This window comes from Cebidichthys violaceus, unplaced genomic scaffold (assembly GCF_023349555.1).
Source record: "Cebidichthys violaceus isolate CVI_PGR_0920_01 unplaced genomic scaffold, fCebVio1.0.p SCAF_35, whole genome shotgun sequence".
Taxonomy (NCBI): domain Eukaryota; kingdom Metazoa; phylum Chordata; class Actinopteri; order Perciformes; family Stichaeidae; genus Cebidichthys; species Cebidichthys violaceus.
The window spans coordinates 1,184,848-1,202,347 of NW_027176539.1; the positions used below are offsets into that span (position 1 = coordinate 1,184,848).

At 49.0% G+C, this 17,500-nt stretch overlaps 1 protein-coding gene across 1 annotated transcript in view; it reads left to right on the forward strand.

Annotated features, from left to right (window-relative positions):
* The first annotated feature begins 4,047 nt into the window (after nt 1-4,047).
* The window catches only part of pdgfra (platelet-derived growth factor receptor, alpha polypeptide), a 16,537-nt gene continuing 3,084 nt past the window's right edge, over nt 4,048-17,500 (forward strand). The window contains 24 exon segments of the mRNA XM_068725341.1: nt 4,048-4,303; nt 4,494-4,772; nt 5,927-6,187; nt 7,730-7,869; nt 8,656-8,818; nt 9,119-9,311; nt 9,592-9,707; nt 10,358-10,654; nt 10,736-11,002; nt 11,128-11,258; nt 11,497-11,665; nt 11,750-11,939; nt 12,062-12,177; nt 12,278-12,404; nt 12,495-12,691; nt 13,090-13,184; nt 13,400-13,532; nt 13,738-13,842; nt 14,075-14,185; nt 14,503-14,656; nt 15,810-15,902; nt 15,904-15,950; nt 16,292-16,407; nt 17,290-17,412. Coding sequence (XP_068581442.1) covers nt 4,246-4,303; nt 4,494-4,772; nt 5,927-6,187; nt 7,730-7,869; nt 8,656-8,818; nt 9,119-9,311; nt 9,592-9,707; nt 10,358-10,654; nt 10,736-11,002; nt 11,128-11,258; nt 11,497-11,665; nt 11,750-11,939; nt 12,062-12,177; nt 12,278-12,404; nt 12,495-12,691; nt 13,090-13,184; nt 13,400-13,532; nt 13,738-13,842; nt 14,075-14,185; nt 14,503-14,656; nt 15,810-15,902; nt 15,904-15,950; nt 16,292-16,407; nt 17,290-17,412 — 3,681 coding nt within the window. The 5' untranslated portion in view covers nt 4,048-4,245.

Consider the following 17,500-nt stretch of genomic DNA (forward strand, 5'->3'; position numbering starts at 1 on the left):
CATGTAATCAGACCTGTATGTTGGATGAATCACAGACTTTAAAGTCACAGATTGACATAAAAACACATCAACAACTGTTCTTATTTGACCTGAAGAACAACTTTTAGACAACAACAAAAAACCCGTCTGAGCTCCAACCCAACGCGTCCTGGTCTAAGAGTTGACCCTGGACCCTGAACCCTGTAGGGTCAGGGTGTCCTTCAGGGCCATGTTGTGACACAGGAAGGACGAAGTTGTCTGTCAGAAACCATCTCATTCACGCTCAACCTCATCAACCTGATCGCCTTCAAACGGCCGTCTGATGAATCCCCTTTGAACTGTGATCTACTTATTTAGACCCAGATTGCTGTTTTTATTTCTCAGAAGCCCCCTGGTGGTCAGTCAGAGTCAGTGAAGAGCAGCGTGTTGGATTCATGTGGAAACACTGAGAGGATTAAAGCTGCTTCATGCTTCACTCAGAGCATCAGGTGCATATTTAAGAAACGAGGGAAATGTTTAACAGAAATCACCACGAAACTTCACCACTTCATCACTCACTTTAAGACGAGTAGTTATCGTGTTACAAGTTTTCTGAAATGTGATGTTTAAATACGCAAATGAGGCATAAGGTAACGGGAACTTTTGGTGAATTTATGATAAATCTACAGACGTAAACAAACAAAGTATAAAATGAATGTTTGATTTCCTCTAGTCTGAAAGAGGACGAGTTATTCAAAACTGATCGTGATGAAAAACAGAGTTTTTTCCTCGTCATCTTAGAACACAACTGTCATGACTCAGCGAAGCTCAAGCTAATTTAAATAGGGGGGGGGGGGGGGTTAAAATGAGAGGTTTCAGGTAAGCTTTGCTGCTGAGATCCTTTGTTTTAGAGAACAAGAACTCTGTTCTTTTGGGCAACATGTGGAAGTAATTGCAACAAACGGCTGCATGGGAGGAGGAGGGGGGGGGGGGGGGGGGGGGGGGGTGATCCTCGGCCCCGGGGGGCTCCGCTAATGCAGAGACACACCGGTCTGATGGCCCTCTCCTCTGCCCACAGATAGGTGATTCATAGCGGCCCTTTTATTCTCCCGCTGCCCGGCAGCAGAGCCCGGGGGGGGGGGGGGGGGGGGGGGGGGTGTCTGTCCGTGAAATAAAGAGAGAGATAACACTCATAATCACGGCGGTGGAGCGGGACCCGGTGAACAGCTGTGACGTGTGCGCGTCACATTCTGAGGAGAAAGAAGAACTACCCGGATGGTGTCATTTCTTTCAATGCAATTCCCAACAACAATAACACAGGGAGAAGTGTGTGTGTGTGTGTGTGTGTGTGTGTGTGTGTGTGTGTGTGTGTGTGTGTGTGTGTGTGTGAGAGAGAGAGAGAGGGTCTGTCTCGCGCTGTGATGGTGTTGGAGCGCCCTCTATATGAGTGCAGCGCTCCACTGTTTCCACTTTGTGTCTGATGCGCTCCAAGAACCCTGGCTGAGCTTCGTGCATGTTGCAGAAAATACGTTGTTGTTTTTTTTGTTGTTGTTGTTTGTTTTTTTTTTTTTTTGGGGGGGGGGGGGCGGGGGGTTTGCACGGGTATGCACGAAAAGTGCACATTTGCATTGTAATGTGGTGACCCCCCCCCCCCCCGCTCGGTAATTCAGTTTGCACAAAACACGGATTTAAAGAAAGTTGCACAAGTTCAGACCTACTTTTGTCCTTCAAACAAGTTACTGTATCCAAATTATCTAAAAAATAAATAACATGAAAAAGCTGTTCTTCTCCTCGTGTCTCCGGGATATTCGTCTGCAGTCCCCCCCCCCTTCTTAAAAAAATAAAAAATAAAAAAGACTCTTATTTTGAAAAAGGGTCCAGCACTCTAAAAGGAGGAGAAGGAGAAGGAGGGGTGTCATTTCCTGAGAGTTATTTACTTTGAGCCAGATGATTACTTTTTTTTTTTTTTCTCTCGGAGGGGAGGGATGAGGAGGAGGAGGAGGAGGAGGAGGAGGACTGTAACATTGAATCAGTTACAGGTCGCTTAGCCGGAGCGCAGTTGAGTGGACGGTCGCGGATGCGGACAGAGGGTCGCACATATGCTCTCGCAGCGCCGGATCTCTGAGGATTACAAGCCGCTGCAACAGAACAGAAAGACGGACCCTCGCTGCGCCTTCTGGAGCGAGCGCCTCACAGCGCGGATGTACTGAAGGAATACAAAGAGCGCGTTGACTGAAAGGTAATTGAAAAGGTTGCCGGGATCCAGAAGATGATTGAAACTCATTTTCTCGTCTCTTAAAAAGAAAAAAAAATGGGTTTTTTTCTTAATGGAATAACGCGCGAGGGACGCGTCATAGATTCACACTCTGAAGGGTCTAATGGGAGTTTAATTGCAGACTTAATTAGTTGATCCAATTATGAGGTAAAAGGTCTGTTCTTAAAACAAAAGAAGTTCTATTCGCTGATGTGGGTTTCACTGCAACGTCTTGCATGCAACTTTTATATTATTTTAGATTACTGGGTTCTTTTTTTTTTTGGGAGGGGGGGGGGGGGGGGGGGGGTAACATATGGTCGCGCCCCTGGACGCCGAGCAGTGAGGTGCCGCTGACGGATGAAACGCGCTCTGTTTCGGGCCCTCGCACAGCTGGAGGTGTCCTCTCGAGGACCGTGTTTGCGGGACGCCGCCCGGCACGTAATGAGGAACACATTTGGGAGTTGTGCATCGCATCATTGGGGGTTGATTTTTTTTTTTTTCTTCTTCTTCTTCTTCTTCTTCTTCTTTTTCTCGTGGAATGTGAGGAATTAAAATTAAATAAATGAGTCCGTTTGTGGGCTCCAGAGCTGCGGCTGAGTGGATCCAAGAGGAGGAGGAGGAGGAGGAGGAGGAGGAGAAGAGCGTTTTGGAGCCACGGACGCATTCCTCATTAACCACCTACCCCGCTGTGTCACCCGTGGAATACTGATTGTGCTCAACACTGCTCCAATATTTAGAAACAAGAAAAGAGGAATTCAAAACTCTTATTTTATTCGTTTTGCACATTTTGTCGTTTTAAGATTCTCTTAAAAAAAAAAAAAAAGTTTCCATGGAAATCAAACTTCTCTTGACGCGGGACTGAAGTGATCCACATCACACTGTCTCTGCAGGGGGGGGGCAGGACGTGGAGCCTTATCAGCTGTTAGTCAAATGAATGCAGAGCGATTCATTTACTGTCTGCCACAGTCTGTGGAGTCGCTTGTTTGGGAGCAGGAGGCGTAGAAGAAGAGCCGGACATGCATGCAGACAGGCTCGGGTAGATTTACGCGCGGCGGCTGGAGGATCCTCCACCAAACCAAACAGAAAAACACAATATTTAAATAGTTAGAGGTAGTTTTTGTGTCAGTTGGTGTGTTTTTTGGGGGGTTGTGGTTTGGGACAGAAGCACGCAGGACGCTTTGCAAGTTTAGGGGCCAAAAGTTTTAGTGTTTCGAGGAAAAAAAGTGATTTTCCACAGAGAGAGAAAGAGCAACAGGTCGAATGTAAAAGAAGTGCTGAAGCACAGGAGGCTCGGATGGTGGGTCCTTTTAGTGAGCGTCTCTCAAACTGTATGGCCCCTGGTTGAACACCCTGATCCAGGATCAGACAGACAGGCACACAGGGGAGGATGTGGGGGGATGTCTGCTGGTGAGCTGCGTGACCAAACCGAACCTGGCAGCCTCTGTGAGACGAGTAGAACGTCTTAATTAACGGACGTCATATTTAAAAAATATATATGTTTGAGCCAAACAAGATAAAAAGACAGTTTATATGTGCATTTTATAGGCAAATATAGTCGTAAGTCGCAGCTTTGAAAAGCGGATATTTTCTTCAAATGATGCGAAAAGACGTTGAGATTCAAAGAGGTGGCCTGTGTCGCCCTCTAGCGGCCGGCCGTATGTTCACTAGCAGCACATCCTGTCTCCTGATCCATAGCGCAGGAATTCAAACGTCTCGTTATCTTCATCCTACAAACAAATAATACTGATCCACGTGATCCTGAGGTACATTCTAGATTTCAGCACTGCAGTGATGTGGGAGACCACAAACCGAATCAAACCCCCCCCCCCCCCCCCCCCCCCCCCCAATCATCTGTGTGGGCTTATTATTAAAGCAAGAAGTCAATGAGACATTGATTTAGTGATTAAATCGTAATGTTTAGAATGTGGAGACAGTGGTAGTATATCTAATCAGGACCAAATAATGAAAAATAGAAGTGTTTGTTGACTAAATAAGTCGCCTTTCTGTCTTTAAAGGCTACAACATCCATAAACATGGAGGGGGTGAAGACGTGGGTCGTCTTTGGGGGTTTCCTGGTGGTGCTGGTTTCAGGTAAGTTCTTAAAAAAATAATAATAATAACACAAAATAAAAAATAAATAAATAAAAAAAAAAAAAAATATATATATATATATATATATATATATATATATATATATATATATATATATATATTAGGCTAAAATAATACAATATAGATGTTTTTTGACAGTTGCTCTAATGTTTACAAAACTCTCTTTCAGTTACTTCCGGTCTGTCGCCGCCTACCATCGTGTCCAACGAAGAAGAGTTCGTCCTGCGTCCCAGCTCCGTGTTCAACATCAGCTGCACCGGTAAAAGAAACGTCGTTTGGGTCGAGCCGCTGCCGACAAACACCTTCGTGATCCCGGGATACTACACGGCGACGCTGTTCATTTTCAACGCCACCGTAGAGAACACCAACTTCTACATGTGTACCTATGAGTCACTGGAGGGCGAACCGGAAGAAGACAACGAGGCGGGAATATACGTCTTCGTCCCAGGTGACCAACGTTTTTTGTTTTTTTTCTTCTTTTTTTTAAAGATGGCGCCGATAGGCTAAACCGGAAGTTAGCATAACACTGGTTCTCCTCGACTTTTTGGACTATTGCACTAAATAAGCTCTGTTTTTAAACATATTTACACGTTTTATTCAGCAATTTAATGAGCACCACTTTTTAGGGTTAGGCTACAAACAAACTACACTACGGTTAACATATATATATATATATATATACATATATATATATATATATATATATATATATATATATACATATATACATATATATATATATATATATATATATATATATATATACGTATATACATATATATATATATATATATGTATATACGTATATATATATGTATATATATATGTATATATATATATATATATATATATGTATATACGTATATATATATGTATATATGTCACCATTGTCAAGCTAGTAGTAGCTAGCTTGACAGTTTAAGCTTACGTGACACGTAAAAGCTTAAAAATTCACCAGATGAATATTTACTGACATATTTAGAACAATAAAATCTCTTCAGCTTTACTTTTTCTTATTTAACTTTTAGTACATAACTACAAAGTACCATAAAGGTTGTGCTGTTGCGTGCAATAATAATTGGGACATTTGTGGCACCTTAAACTTTTGACTCTTGCTTATTTACCTGCTGCCCAAAGGATTGTGGGTCAGAATAGCCGGTAAAAGCTTTGCGAAAAAATGCAACCGGATGTAGGAGAACATCCTGCTATTTCGTGTCAAACTGCATTTGACATAATATGTATTGGGACCGATGATTGGGACATACTAAAACGCACAGATAAGACTTTTGAGTTTACTGGAAGTGTAGCGATGTTGACTCATTTCTGGGTTCTAGGACTCATTCCTGCAGCACTCTATAGCCATGGATTTACTGAGTCTGGACATTTAAAGTGAGACGAGGCAACTATCAGACCAGATAGGGCTGTAGCAGCAAAACCCAAGGTTGTGTTTAAATGCTTATGCATTCGATTTTTAATTTGTAGCAGGAATAATATGTTATCTCGTCAAAATTAAGCTTGAAAAAGAAGTACAGTGGATTAGAAATTCTGCTTTTCAATGAAACCCGAATGTGACCTCCTTCCTCTGCTTTTGCACACGCCTAGATCCCCAGGTCCCATTTGTCCCAGAGACCCCCGAAAACTTGCTAGTCCCCATGGACACGCCGGGGGTCCCCATTTCCTGCCGGGTGTCGGACCCTTACTCTCACGTCACCCTGAGGAGCGTCCCCAGCGGAGAGGAGATGCCCGCCTACTACGACAACAAGATGGGCTTCTTTGGAAGCCTCTCGCCTGGACAGTACCAGTGTGAAACCACGGTGAACGGCCGGACGATCGCGAGTGACATTTACACCGTGGAGACAGAGGGTGAGTCAAGAAGACGAGGAACGGGGACATTTGATAGATTTGCTGTTCTATATTCTAACATTCTAGTATTGATGAACAACTCAGAATGAGCATGTAACTGTTGTGTGTTAAAAAAGCACTTTAGTAATAGGATGCCGATTGTAAAACGGCACAGCTGGAATCAATCCCCAAGCCTGTTTACAATGAGAGGGCTGCAGGCACGGACAGATTACTGAAGGGGCCCGCTGGGTTCAGGCCCAGGGGCCCGATAGGTTAGGGAGCTTCTGTTTGAAGTCACTGCTAACTAATGTCTCGTTGGGAAGTCACAGAGACACTCAAAACTACCACAGAGATGCGAAACTCGCAAAAGGAGACACAAATTGACCACAATAGGACAGCAAACGACTACAAAGAGACACAAAACTAATGCAAAGAGACGCAAAACTAATACAAAGAGACGCAAAACTAATGCAAAGAGACGCAAAACTAATGCAAAGAGACACAAAACGACTACAAAGAGACACAAAACTAATGCAAAGAGACGCAAAACTAATACAAAGAGACGCAAAACTAATGCAAAGAGACGCAAAACTAATACAAAGAGACGCAAAACTAATACAAAGAGACACAAAACTAATGCAAAGAGACACAAAACGACTACAAAGAGACACAAAACTAATGCAAAGAGACACACAACTAATACAAAGAGACACAAAACTAATACAAAGAGACACAAAACTAATGCAAAGAGACGCAAAACGAATACAAAGAGACGCAAAACTAATGCAAAGAGACGCAAAACTAATGCAAAGAGACGCAAAACTAATGCAAAGAGACGCAAAACGAATACAAAGAGACACAAAACGACTACAACAAGACACAAAAAGACCAACAATATGTCTCTTTGAATCTGTGGCCCTTGTTCTTATATAGGAGAGGTGGTGGGGGCCTTTTACACGTCCCAGTACCCAGGGGCCCATTGTCTCATAATCCGTCCATGGCTGCAGGGTGATCTCACCGCATGAGAGCTGTGACATCATGTCATTATCTCAGAGGGAGACGACTTAACACGTCTGCTTTCACTCCGTGTGTGTGTGTGTGTGTGTGTGTGTGTGTGTGTGTGTCTGTGTGTGTGTCTGTGTGTGTGTGTGTGTGTGTGTGTGTGTGTCTGTCTGTCTGTCTGTCTGTGTGTGTGTGTGTGTGTGTGTGTGTGTGTGTGTGTGTGTGTGTCTGTGTCTGTGTGTGTGTGTGTGTGTGTGTGTGTCTGTCTGTGTGTCTGTGTGTGTGTGTGTGTCTGTCTGTGTGTGTGTGTCTGTCTGTCTGTGTGTGTGTGTGTGTCTGTGTGTGTGTGTGTGTGTGTGTGTGTGTGTGTGTGTGTGTGTCTGTCTGTCTGTCTGTGTGTGTGTGTGTGTGTGTGTGTGTGTGTGTGTGTGTGTGTGTGTGTGTGTGTGTCTGTGTGTGTGTGTGTGTGTGTGCTGAATGAGCTCTTGGTAATCCATCTGTCACTGTGTTGGGAGCTGTGGGGTGACGGTGCTGATATCTGCTCTCTGGTGGTCCCTCTAGCCCCCGAGGAGGTGGAGGACTTTGAGGTGGAGGTGAGAGCCAGCGGGGAGACGGTGAGAGCCGGGCAGCCCTTCAACGTCACATGTGTCGCTCCCACCGGACTCAACTTCCACCAGCAGTGGCTGCATCCCAAAAAACAGGCAAGATGCAGCTCTTTTTCTTTCTTTTTTCCTCCCTTTTTCCCTCTTTTTGTGTGTTTTTTTAAGTTTCACTTGCGTCTCCTCTATGGCTTCATCCAGAATAAGCTTTACCTCCTCAGCCTTTCTTGCCCCATTTCCTTCAACCCCTTGTCACATCTCCATGTCATTTCCTCGCCACAAGCAGCACCGAGCCTTAAATTAGCGAATAACGGGTTCCCGAAACCCCGCCGGTGGAATATAGCTCTAAAGAACGGCAGCTTAGCGGTTACAAAGTCTGTGTTTTAGGAAAGCAGCGACCGAAATGTTGTGTCTTCATCCGAACGGCTCCTGCTGCGGTTCACCCCGTACGCAGCGCTCTGACAGGAAGCTGTGGACAAATGGCTGGAGGGGAGCCGGCGGTTCAAAAGAAGTAAAAAAAAACACTAAAAGCCAGGTTGTAAATCCTTTGACCCCATTGACCTTGAGACCTGTAGGACAGATGCTGTCTGCACATGACGGCCAGCGAAACATTTAGTGCTTTTTGAAGTGTCCGCTGAAAGATGTGCGATCTTGTTTATATTCATATCCAGATTCATAATTCATCGTCTTGTTTCTCTGCATTGGGATTCCTCTTAAGTCCTTTTCCAGAGTCCGGGACTCCTGGTTTTGAGCTCAAGTCGCAATTACAGTCTTCTCTGTGATCCTGATTTATCTGCTGTAGCCGAGCGAGTGTTTTAACCATCAGCGCAGCTCTCTGCTGTCTTATCACAGAGGGGTTTCATGTGTCGTCGTCCCGTTTCTTTACAGGCCGCCGACGCCGTTCTGATGAAGCGGACTCTTCCCGACCGGGTCGTCTACACGCTCAGCGTCCCGCGAGCCGCCTACCGGGACAGCGGCGTCTACGAGTGCTCCGTCGCCGAGGAGATCGGCGGCGAGGTCCGGGTCGGCAGCGTGGCCGTCACCGTCTTCGGTAAGCCCCAAAACTCACGCCGCCCACTTGATCCCGACGCAGCGTCGTCGTCATCCGGTCGAGCCGGTGTGTGGAAGTCGTTTTCTGTAAAGCCGCACCTCTGCTTTCAGCATCAGCTGCTGTGTTTTATGGGATGGCTCCAGCAGATGTGTGTGTGTGTGTGTGTGTGTGTGTGTGTGTGTGTGTGTGTGTGTGTGTGTGTGTCAGGTCCTCCGCCGTGCCCCACCTCTCGCTCACTCTAAATCTAAACCCTTTCACCCATTTCCTTCCGTTGGTGTTTTCCTCCGTCCCTCTCCTCAGAGGAGAACTCCTTCGTGGCGCTGGACCACAGTGGGATTCTGGAGACGGAGTTCGTCAGCCTCCTGGAGGAGACGGAGTTCACCATCCTCATCCACGGATACCCGGCCCCCAAGGTGTCCTGGCTGAAAGACGGCAGAGACATGTCGCAGAGCTACTACGTCCACGCCAAGACGAGCCACCTGGAGGGGAACCGGTGAGAATGAAGTCTGTGACGTGAAGCTGGAGCCGGGAGGTGGTGTAGTTTAAATTAGCATGAAGACTGGAAACCGCTAGCGAGGGATAAATTAATACGCTGTATGAAGTCTTTAACTTTGCTTTCATAACTTTGTGAAATGCCAGGCTAGCTGTTTCCCCCTGTTTCCAGTCTTTATGCTAAGCTAAGCTAACCGCCTTCATATTTACCGTCCCTGCGTTGAAGCATCAGTAGATCAAATATATTCATAATAATGAATATTTGCTTATTTTTCTCCCAGGTATCAAAGCGTCCTGACGTTACGGCAGCCTCTGGGGAAAGACGACGGGAACTACACCATCACCGCCCTCAGTGGGTCTCGCTCTGCTCACTTCTCCTTCAGCCTCAGAGTGAAAGGTGAGACGAGGACAGAGAGACAGACAGACTGAGAGAGAGACAGGTAGAGAGAGACAGACAGGTAGAGAGACAGACAGAGAGACAGACAGACAAACAGGTAGAGAGACAGACAGAGGGAGAGAGAGACAGACAGGCAGAGAGACGGACAGACAGGTAGAGAGACAGAGAGACAGAGAGAGACACAGACAGGTAGACAGACAGACAGATAGAGAGACAGATAGGTAGAGATACGGACAGACAGAGAGAGAGACAGGTAGAGATACAGACAGACAGACAGATAGAGACAGACAGGTTGAGAGACGGACAGACAGAGAGAGAGACAGGTAGAGAGACAGACAGAGAGACAGACAGACAGGTAGAGAGACGGACAGACAGACAGAGAGACAGACAGAGAGAGAGACAGACAGAGAGACAGACAGACAGATAGAGACAGACAGACAGGTTGAGAGACGGACAGACAGAGAGAGAGACAGACAGAGAGACAGACAGACAGCTAGAGAGACGGACAGACAGAGAGAGAGACAGACAGGTAGAGAGACAGACAGACAGACAGACAGACGGTGGTCCATGGAGATGTTTGACCGCTCACAGATAGAGGATTAGAGGATTTTGTGATGACTGAGTTCTGCACACGTCTCTCTTCTTTTCAGCCCCCACCACTCTGCTGTTCCCTCCGTCCTCCGTCCCCCTGCTGCTGCCCGAGGCGGAGGAGCTGGTGGTGCCCCTCCACACCCCCTTCACCTTGACCTGTCGGGGAGAGGCCAAGCTCGCCTGGAGGACGCCGATCGGCGTGCTCGAGCAAGCGCGGGAGGACAACGGCGGCCTGTTCGTCACCACCGTCACGGTGGACAACGCCACGGCGATGCACACTGGCTACTACGCCTGCTTCTACAACCGCAACACCACGGAGGACGCGGAGGACAGCGCCATCTACATCTATGTGCCAGGTACACCGCATGTGTCCACGGATGTGTTTTCTGTTTCACGCTTTTTGTACTATCTGGTCTGAGAAACTTCTTTCGGTCCAGATCCGGACGTTCCCTTCGTTCCGTCGCTGGTGCCCTTTGGAAACCACGTCCTGTTCGACCACGAGGACATGGAGATCCAGTGCCGCGTGTCCGACCCCAGCGCCAACGTGACGCTGGTCAACGTGGACACCCAGCAGCCCGTCAGCAGCGTCTACGACAGCAAGAGGGGCGCGTTGGGAGTGTTCAGCGCCGGAACCTACGTCTGCAAGGCTCTCATCAACGGGGCGGAGCACTACAGCGGGGAATACATCGTCCACGGCTGGGCAGGTGCTTCACCGTTCAGATATCTAACCGGCTCCGTGCTTTTCTTTCTTTTTATCCCCCCCCCCCCCACACACACACACACACACACACACACACACATGTTGCTAACGGTAATTGTTGCATCTCAGGCGGCACCGCGCTGCACGTCGAGCTGACGGCCAAACGGACCGCTCTGCTGGTGGGAGACGCCATCACCGTCACCTGTCTGGCTCGGGGATCCGAGATTCTGGAGGACCACTGGAAATACCCCGGAAAACTGGTGAGGGAAAAGATTTAAAATGAGTGCGTGCTGAAGTCCTATCGCTAGGTGGTTTGAAACTTGATTTCTCAATTAATCAGTTCGTCATTTGGTGTCAGAAAAGCATGAAAAACGTCGATCTGTGTTTCCCAAATCCCAAGACGACGTCCTCAAATGTCTCGTTTTGTCCACAGCTCAAAGATGTTCAGAGAGAGGAAGCGAAAGCTCAACGTTCCTGATGTTCCTTTTTGTTTGACAGGCTAACCGTGGAATCAAAACGGTGCACGAGAACAAGAGGGATCAGGAGATCCGGTACACCCTGACCATCCCGCAGGCCTCCGCCAAAGACAGCGGCATCTACTCGTGCTCCATCACCGACATCATCCGCAACGAGAGCCAGACCAAGGAAGTGGCCATTCGAGTCTTCGGTACGACGACCGTTACATTTGTACGTACGTCACGTTCTTTCGTGAAGCGGCGCTGATTGTCCGTCGGCCTCTCTTCCTAAACAGCGAGCGAGTTCATGTCCGTCTGGCCGGAGTTCAGAGAGTACGAATCGGCGGAGCTGGACGAGGTCCGCGAGTTCAGGGCCGAGATCAGCTCCTTCCCCACAGCCCACGTCACCTGGCTGAAGGACGGCGTCCCGCTCGGCGACGTGACGGCGGAGATCTCCACCAGCCTCCGGCAGCTCAGCGAGACCAGGTGAGCCTCCCGCACGGGGTCGACTGACGACAGGTCCCCGCCCGTCGAACGGGGCCCTCTCTCATCGGGACCGTGGAACCTCCATCGCTGTTTGAATCTCTGGTTTGTGTCGCTCTGTTTAGCTACGCGGGTGTTCTCACCCTGATCCGGGCCAAGGAGGAGGACAGCGGGAACTACACCATGCGGGTGGAGAACGGAGACCAACGACGAGACGTCGGATTGATCCTGGAGGTGAAAGGTCAGAATGCCCCTTTGGTGTCCTTAGTCAAAGGATAAAAGCGTCCGCTAAGAATGCTGCAAAGCTTACCCCCCCCCCTTGCTGTCGGACTATGTTGCAGTGCCCGCGGTCATTGTGGACCTGATGGACATCCACCACGGCTCAGCCGCCGGCCAGTCTGTGGTCTGCATCACCAGAGGGCAGCCCACTCCGGTGGTGGAGTGGTTCGTCTGCAAGAACATCAAACAGTAAGTCTCTCTTTTTGTCTTCCGCGGAGCCCCAGCCGGCAGAGACGCTTTTGGTTGACGCCGCGCCCCTCGTCTCCTTTTCCTCCCAAGTTGTGCCAACGACTCGTCGGCCTGGGCGCCGCTCCCCGCCAACTCCACGGAGATCACCATGGACTCGCACGTCGACGAGGAGCGCAACCTGGAGAGCCAGGTCATGTTTGGTCACCTGGAGAGCACGCTGGCGGTGCGCTGCCAGGCCCGGAACGAAATGGGCGTCGTCAGCAGGGAGGTCAAGCTGGTGTCCAATGGTGAGGACACACACACACACACACACACACACACACACACACACACACTTGCCATTTGATGTTTGTTGTTTGTTGTTGTTGTTGTGGAGTTGCTTCCTGTTCGTGACACTCAGCAGCTGTCAGATGCTGAGTGAGGAGGCTCTTATTTTGAAGGCTATTTCAGGAAAGCAACAGATTTTTGGCCATTTGTTCCTTCCAGACCAGCTTTACACCCCCATCCTCACCCACTCCCCCTAGACCAGCCCCCCCCCCCCCCCGTCCCCTCCCCCACCTCTCCCCAGCAGACCTTTTGGTCCCAGTAAACTAGGACACCGTCTGGATTTCACTGTTTCTTAGCGTCTGACGGACGACATTTGTTGTGCAACACGTGTGTCATTGAACGCTCTCCTCCTGAACAGGCCCTCACCCTGAGCTGACTGTAGCTGCTGCTGTGCTGGTGCTGCTGGTCATTGTCATCATCTCACTCATTGTCTTGGTTATTATCTGGAAACAGGTACTGTTGGCACCATAACGCATTCATTCTCCACGCGTTCATCTGTTCTCCCTCGCTTGTGTTTATGGATTTGGGAAATTTTGTGACAACCAGACGAACATCTGACTTAATAGAATACGTAACAAATGAAGCAACATTTCCTGACAGACATTGCAAGGCTTTGGAGAAAATGTCCCGGTATCGAGTGTCGATTAACCGTCTCTCCCGTCCTTCAGAAACCACGCTACGAGATCCGCTGGAGGGTCATCGAGTCCGTGAGTCCGGACGGCCACGAGTACATCTACGTGGATCCCATGCAGCTTCCTTACGACTCCAGATGGGAGTTCCCCCGAGACAGACTGGTGCTCGGTGAGCTGACGCGCCATTTTTCTTGGGTTTTGGTTTGAGGAGGCACGAGGCATCCAAAAAGAGCATCGTCTGTCGTGTGTGAAGCTCCTTTTGTTTTGCCGTCTGTTGATGAAGTGGCTTCTTCTCGTCCCTCTCTCTCTCTCTCGTCTCTCTCTCTCTCTCTCTCTCTCTCTCTCTCTCTCTCTCTCTCTCTCTCTCTCTCCAGGTCGGATCCTGGGCTCCGGAGCCTTCGGGAAGGTGGTGGAGGGCACCGCTTACGGACTGAGCCGCTCCCAGCCCGTGATGAAGGTGGCGGCGAAGATGCTGAAACGTGAGTTTGACGGATCGCAGTTTCACGAGACTTTAAAGACGCGGGTCATCTGAGTACTGTAGTGCTCTGTAGTGATCTAGATCACGAGAACACTAGTCCTCCTTTAGCTTAGTGGTGGAGACGTGGAGACCTTTGGGGAAAGGGAAGATACTCAAAGAGTCTGCACCTTTCTTAACAACGAGATGAAGGCTTAACGGTCTTGATAGTCACCGTTTCCCACGCCTCCTTTCAGCCACGGCGCGCTCCAGCGAGAAGCAGGCCCTGATGTCCGAGCTGAAGATCATGACTCACCTGGGACCACATCTGAACATCGTTAACCTCCTGGGAGCGTGCACCAAATCAGGTAAACAACACACACACACACACACACACACACACACACACACACACACTGTGCTTTAGTTTAAGTTTCCTCTTCCCTGCAATTTAGCCACCGCTTTACACGAGAGGCACACGATAACCTGCACGCACATTCACACTCATTCAGGTGGTTTACAGGCCCAGAGAGGCCGGCAGCTCTGCGGTGGGCGTGGTGTTTTTATGGCTCGCCCTCTCGACTTGAGCTGTTCAGCCTTTTTTTTTTTTTTTTTTTACGAGCCTCTCTGATGAGATTAGCCCCTCTCTTTATACGACTCTCTTATCTGCCCTGGCGGTTCCCAGGCCCCATCTACATCATCACGGAGTACTGCTTCTACGGGGACCTGGTCAACTACCTGCACAAGAACAGGGACACCTTCCTCAGCCTGAACCCAGAGAAGAGCAAGAAAGAGCTGGACATCTTCGGGATCAACCCCGCCGACGAGAGCAGCAGGAGGTTTGTGTCTAAGATTTAAACAAAAAAAGAAACTTTTAATTCAGGACAAAAGCACACATTGAAATACACCGTCCCCATATAAAGAAGCTTTTTAGGCCACAGGAACATTCCTCAGGGACTAGGAACCCTTTGACTGCAGGGACCAGAGTCTAGATTTAGTCCTGGGGGCGTTTCACCTCCCAAAAAGGCCCCGGTCGGGTTGTTAATACTTTCTGAAAGGAGATTTTCGGCGTGGAGGTTTTTCAGGGATGACCGTCGCTGATTGGTCAAACACAAACTTCAACTTGTTTACCGCTTCATTCATAAAACAAGGAAGTACTCTAGTGTCATTTTAGGACGAGTGATGAACTCGTCTCTTTGTTTAATAACCTTAAAAGTAAAGTTAGGCTTTGCTGTCGGCTCATTTTAAACAAAGACCGAGAGAAAAATAGACAACCTCTGGATCTGAAGAGTGAAGCCAATGCGTCACGTGTTAAAGCTGCATTCTCTCTAGTGTCCACCAGGGGGCGACTCCTCTGGTTGTATAGAAGTCTAGTCTAAAATGACTCTACTTCTCTCTTGATTTATTCCCTCAGTAAACATTGTAAACATGAGTTTATGGTCTCAATCTCTAGTTTACAGTCTTCTTCAATACAGCATGATGTTCATTTAGTACATTATGCTCCATTTAGAGTCAAACACACCATAAAGCAGGGGATGATTTAGGGGCGGGGCTACACAGTGATTGACAGGTCTCTACCAGAGCGAGTCTTATCACAGCCATTATCTCAAATACACACACAGACTCCCCCCCCCCCCCCAAACCCCTAATCGGTAACTCTATCGCCATTTTCTCCACGGTTGAGGAGATCATCCGGCGTCTTCGTCCTAATCGAATCGCAGCCTGAAGTGGTCTCAGCTTTCAGCCTCTAATGTCGTTGGACTGGAGGTATCTGTTAATTCTGTCCGCGGTGAAACAGCAGCCCTCTCTCTGATGACTCACTGTGACCACACCCTCGAAGTCCACCAGAACATGATTTCATCGCTGGCTGCTGTGTACCAGACTCAAACCACATCTTCCTCTAAGGCCGGGCCAGAGAACACACACACACACAGGGTCAGACGTATAGCACCATGTATTATAACCAGTGTTCTCCCCTCTCTTTGCACTCAGTTATGTGATCCTGTCCTTCGAGGGCAAAGCAGACTACATGGACATGAAGCAGGGCGACAACACTCAGTACGTCCCCATGCTGGAGATGAGCGACGTCCGACATCCAGAAGTCCGAGTACGACCGGCCGCCCTCTCAGAAAGGTACGCTGCCCCTCCCCCTCTCCCTCCCCCTCCCCCTCCCCCTCCCCCTCCCCCTCCCCTCCGAGCCGTCCGGTGAGCGCTGGCTCGGCTTCGGCGCTGGTTTTTGAGGGGGTGCGCTCCCTCTGTCAGGACTGTAATTACACAGAGAGGATAATTGCAGCAGGGAGCATAATAATGCCCGGTTTCTCCCTGCCATTAGTTCAGGAGCCAGGTTTGAGCAGCCGGTGCTATTTTTACGCTACGTGATGAACGTATATATACTCATGGCAGTTTTCTCTCTCTGTGTGTGTGTGTGTGTGTGTGTGTGTGTGTGTGTGTGTGTGTGTGGTCACTTAAACCAGAGGACGAGATGGACGAGCTGCTGTCAGACGACATGAACGAGGGCCTCAGCACCACCGACCTGCTCAGCTTCACCTACCAGGTGGCCAAAGGCATGGAGTTCCTGGCTTCCAAGAACGTACGTTCTGTCCACAGAGACACAATGAATGAACATATTGGTTCTCGGCGTGGATGGGTTATGAGACGATGGGCCTCCCCCCCCCCCCCCTCCCCCCCACCGCTCCATTATAGAAACAAAAGCCACAGATTCAAAGAGACATACATACTATTAGTTGTTTTGCATCTCTTTATAGTCATTTTGCATCAAATTGTAGTTGTTCTCCGTCTCTTTTTGATCGTTTTGCGTCTCTTTGTAGTCGTTTGACATCTTTTTGTAGTTCTTTTGCGTCTCTTTGTAGTCGTTTGACATCTTTTTGTAGTTCTGTTGCGTCTCTTTGTAGTCGTTTGACATGTATTAGCAGTAACAGACCAGGGGCCTCTCACCTGTGTTGGCCCCTGTGAGCCTGTCAGTAATCCGTCCTTGGCGTTAGCTTCCTGCAGCCTCACATTCCCCCTGCTTTCCTCCTACACGGGGACAGCGGTGCCGGCCAAAGGGGGGACCGAAGCCGCTGGGCGATAAGCGGTTCTGGTGCCGGCTGCTGAGCTCAGGAGAGCGGCCAGCTGCCGAATATAGCAGCAGCGCCGCCAGGGCTAGAATTACCGGGCAGGGACGCCGCGCTGCAGCCAGAAGCTCTTCACTCTCATGGTTATTATCCCTAAATATCCAGCGGTCGCCATCCCTCCAACTGGCGTGTTTACACAAAGGGCCGAGCTTTATGAAGCAAAAATGAAACGGCATTAAAAAAAAAAACGAACTCGGCCTGAAATGAAACACTTCCAGAAATAGATGCAGTCGGTGGCTGTGGGAGCGGAACGACCCGTGAGTGATGAGCCGCTGGTCACCGCTCTGCTTCCTTCTCTCTCTCTCTCTCTCTCTCTCTCTCTCTCTCTCTCCTCACAGTGTGTTCATCGGGACCTCGCCGCCAGGAACGTCCTCCTCTCTCAGGGGAAGATAGTGAAGATCTGCGACTTCGGACTGGCCCGAGACATCATGCACGACAACAACTACGTCTCCAAAGGCAGCGTGAGTCCACCGCTGAGAAACGCAGCTTCACTACTCTGTTTATAACGGTTCTGTGAAGCGACACTGAACATCTCCTCCCCGTCGTCAC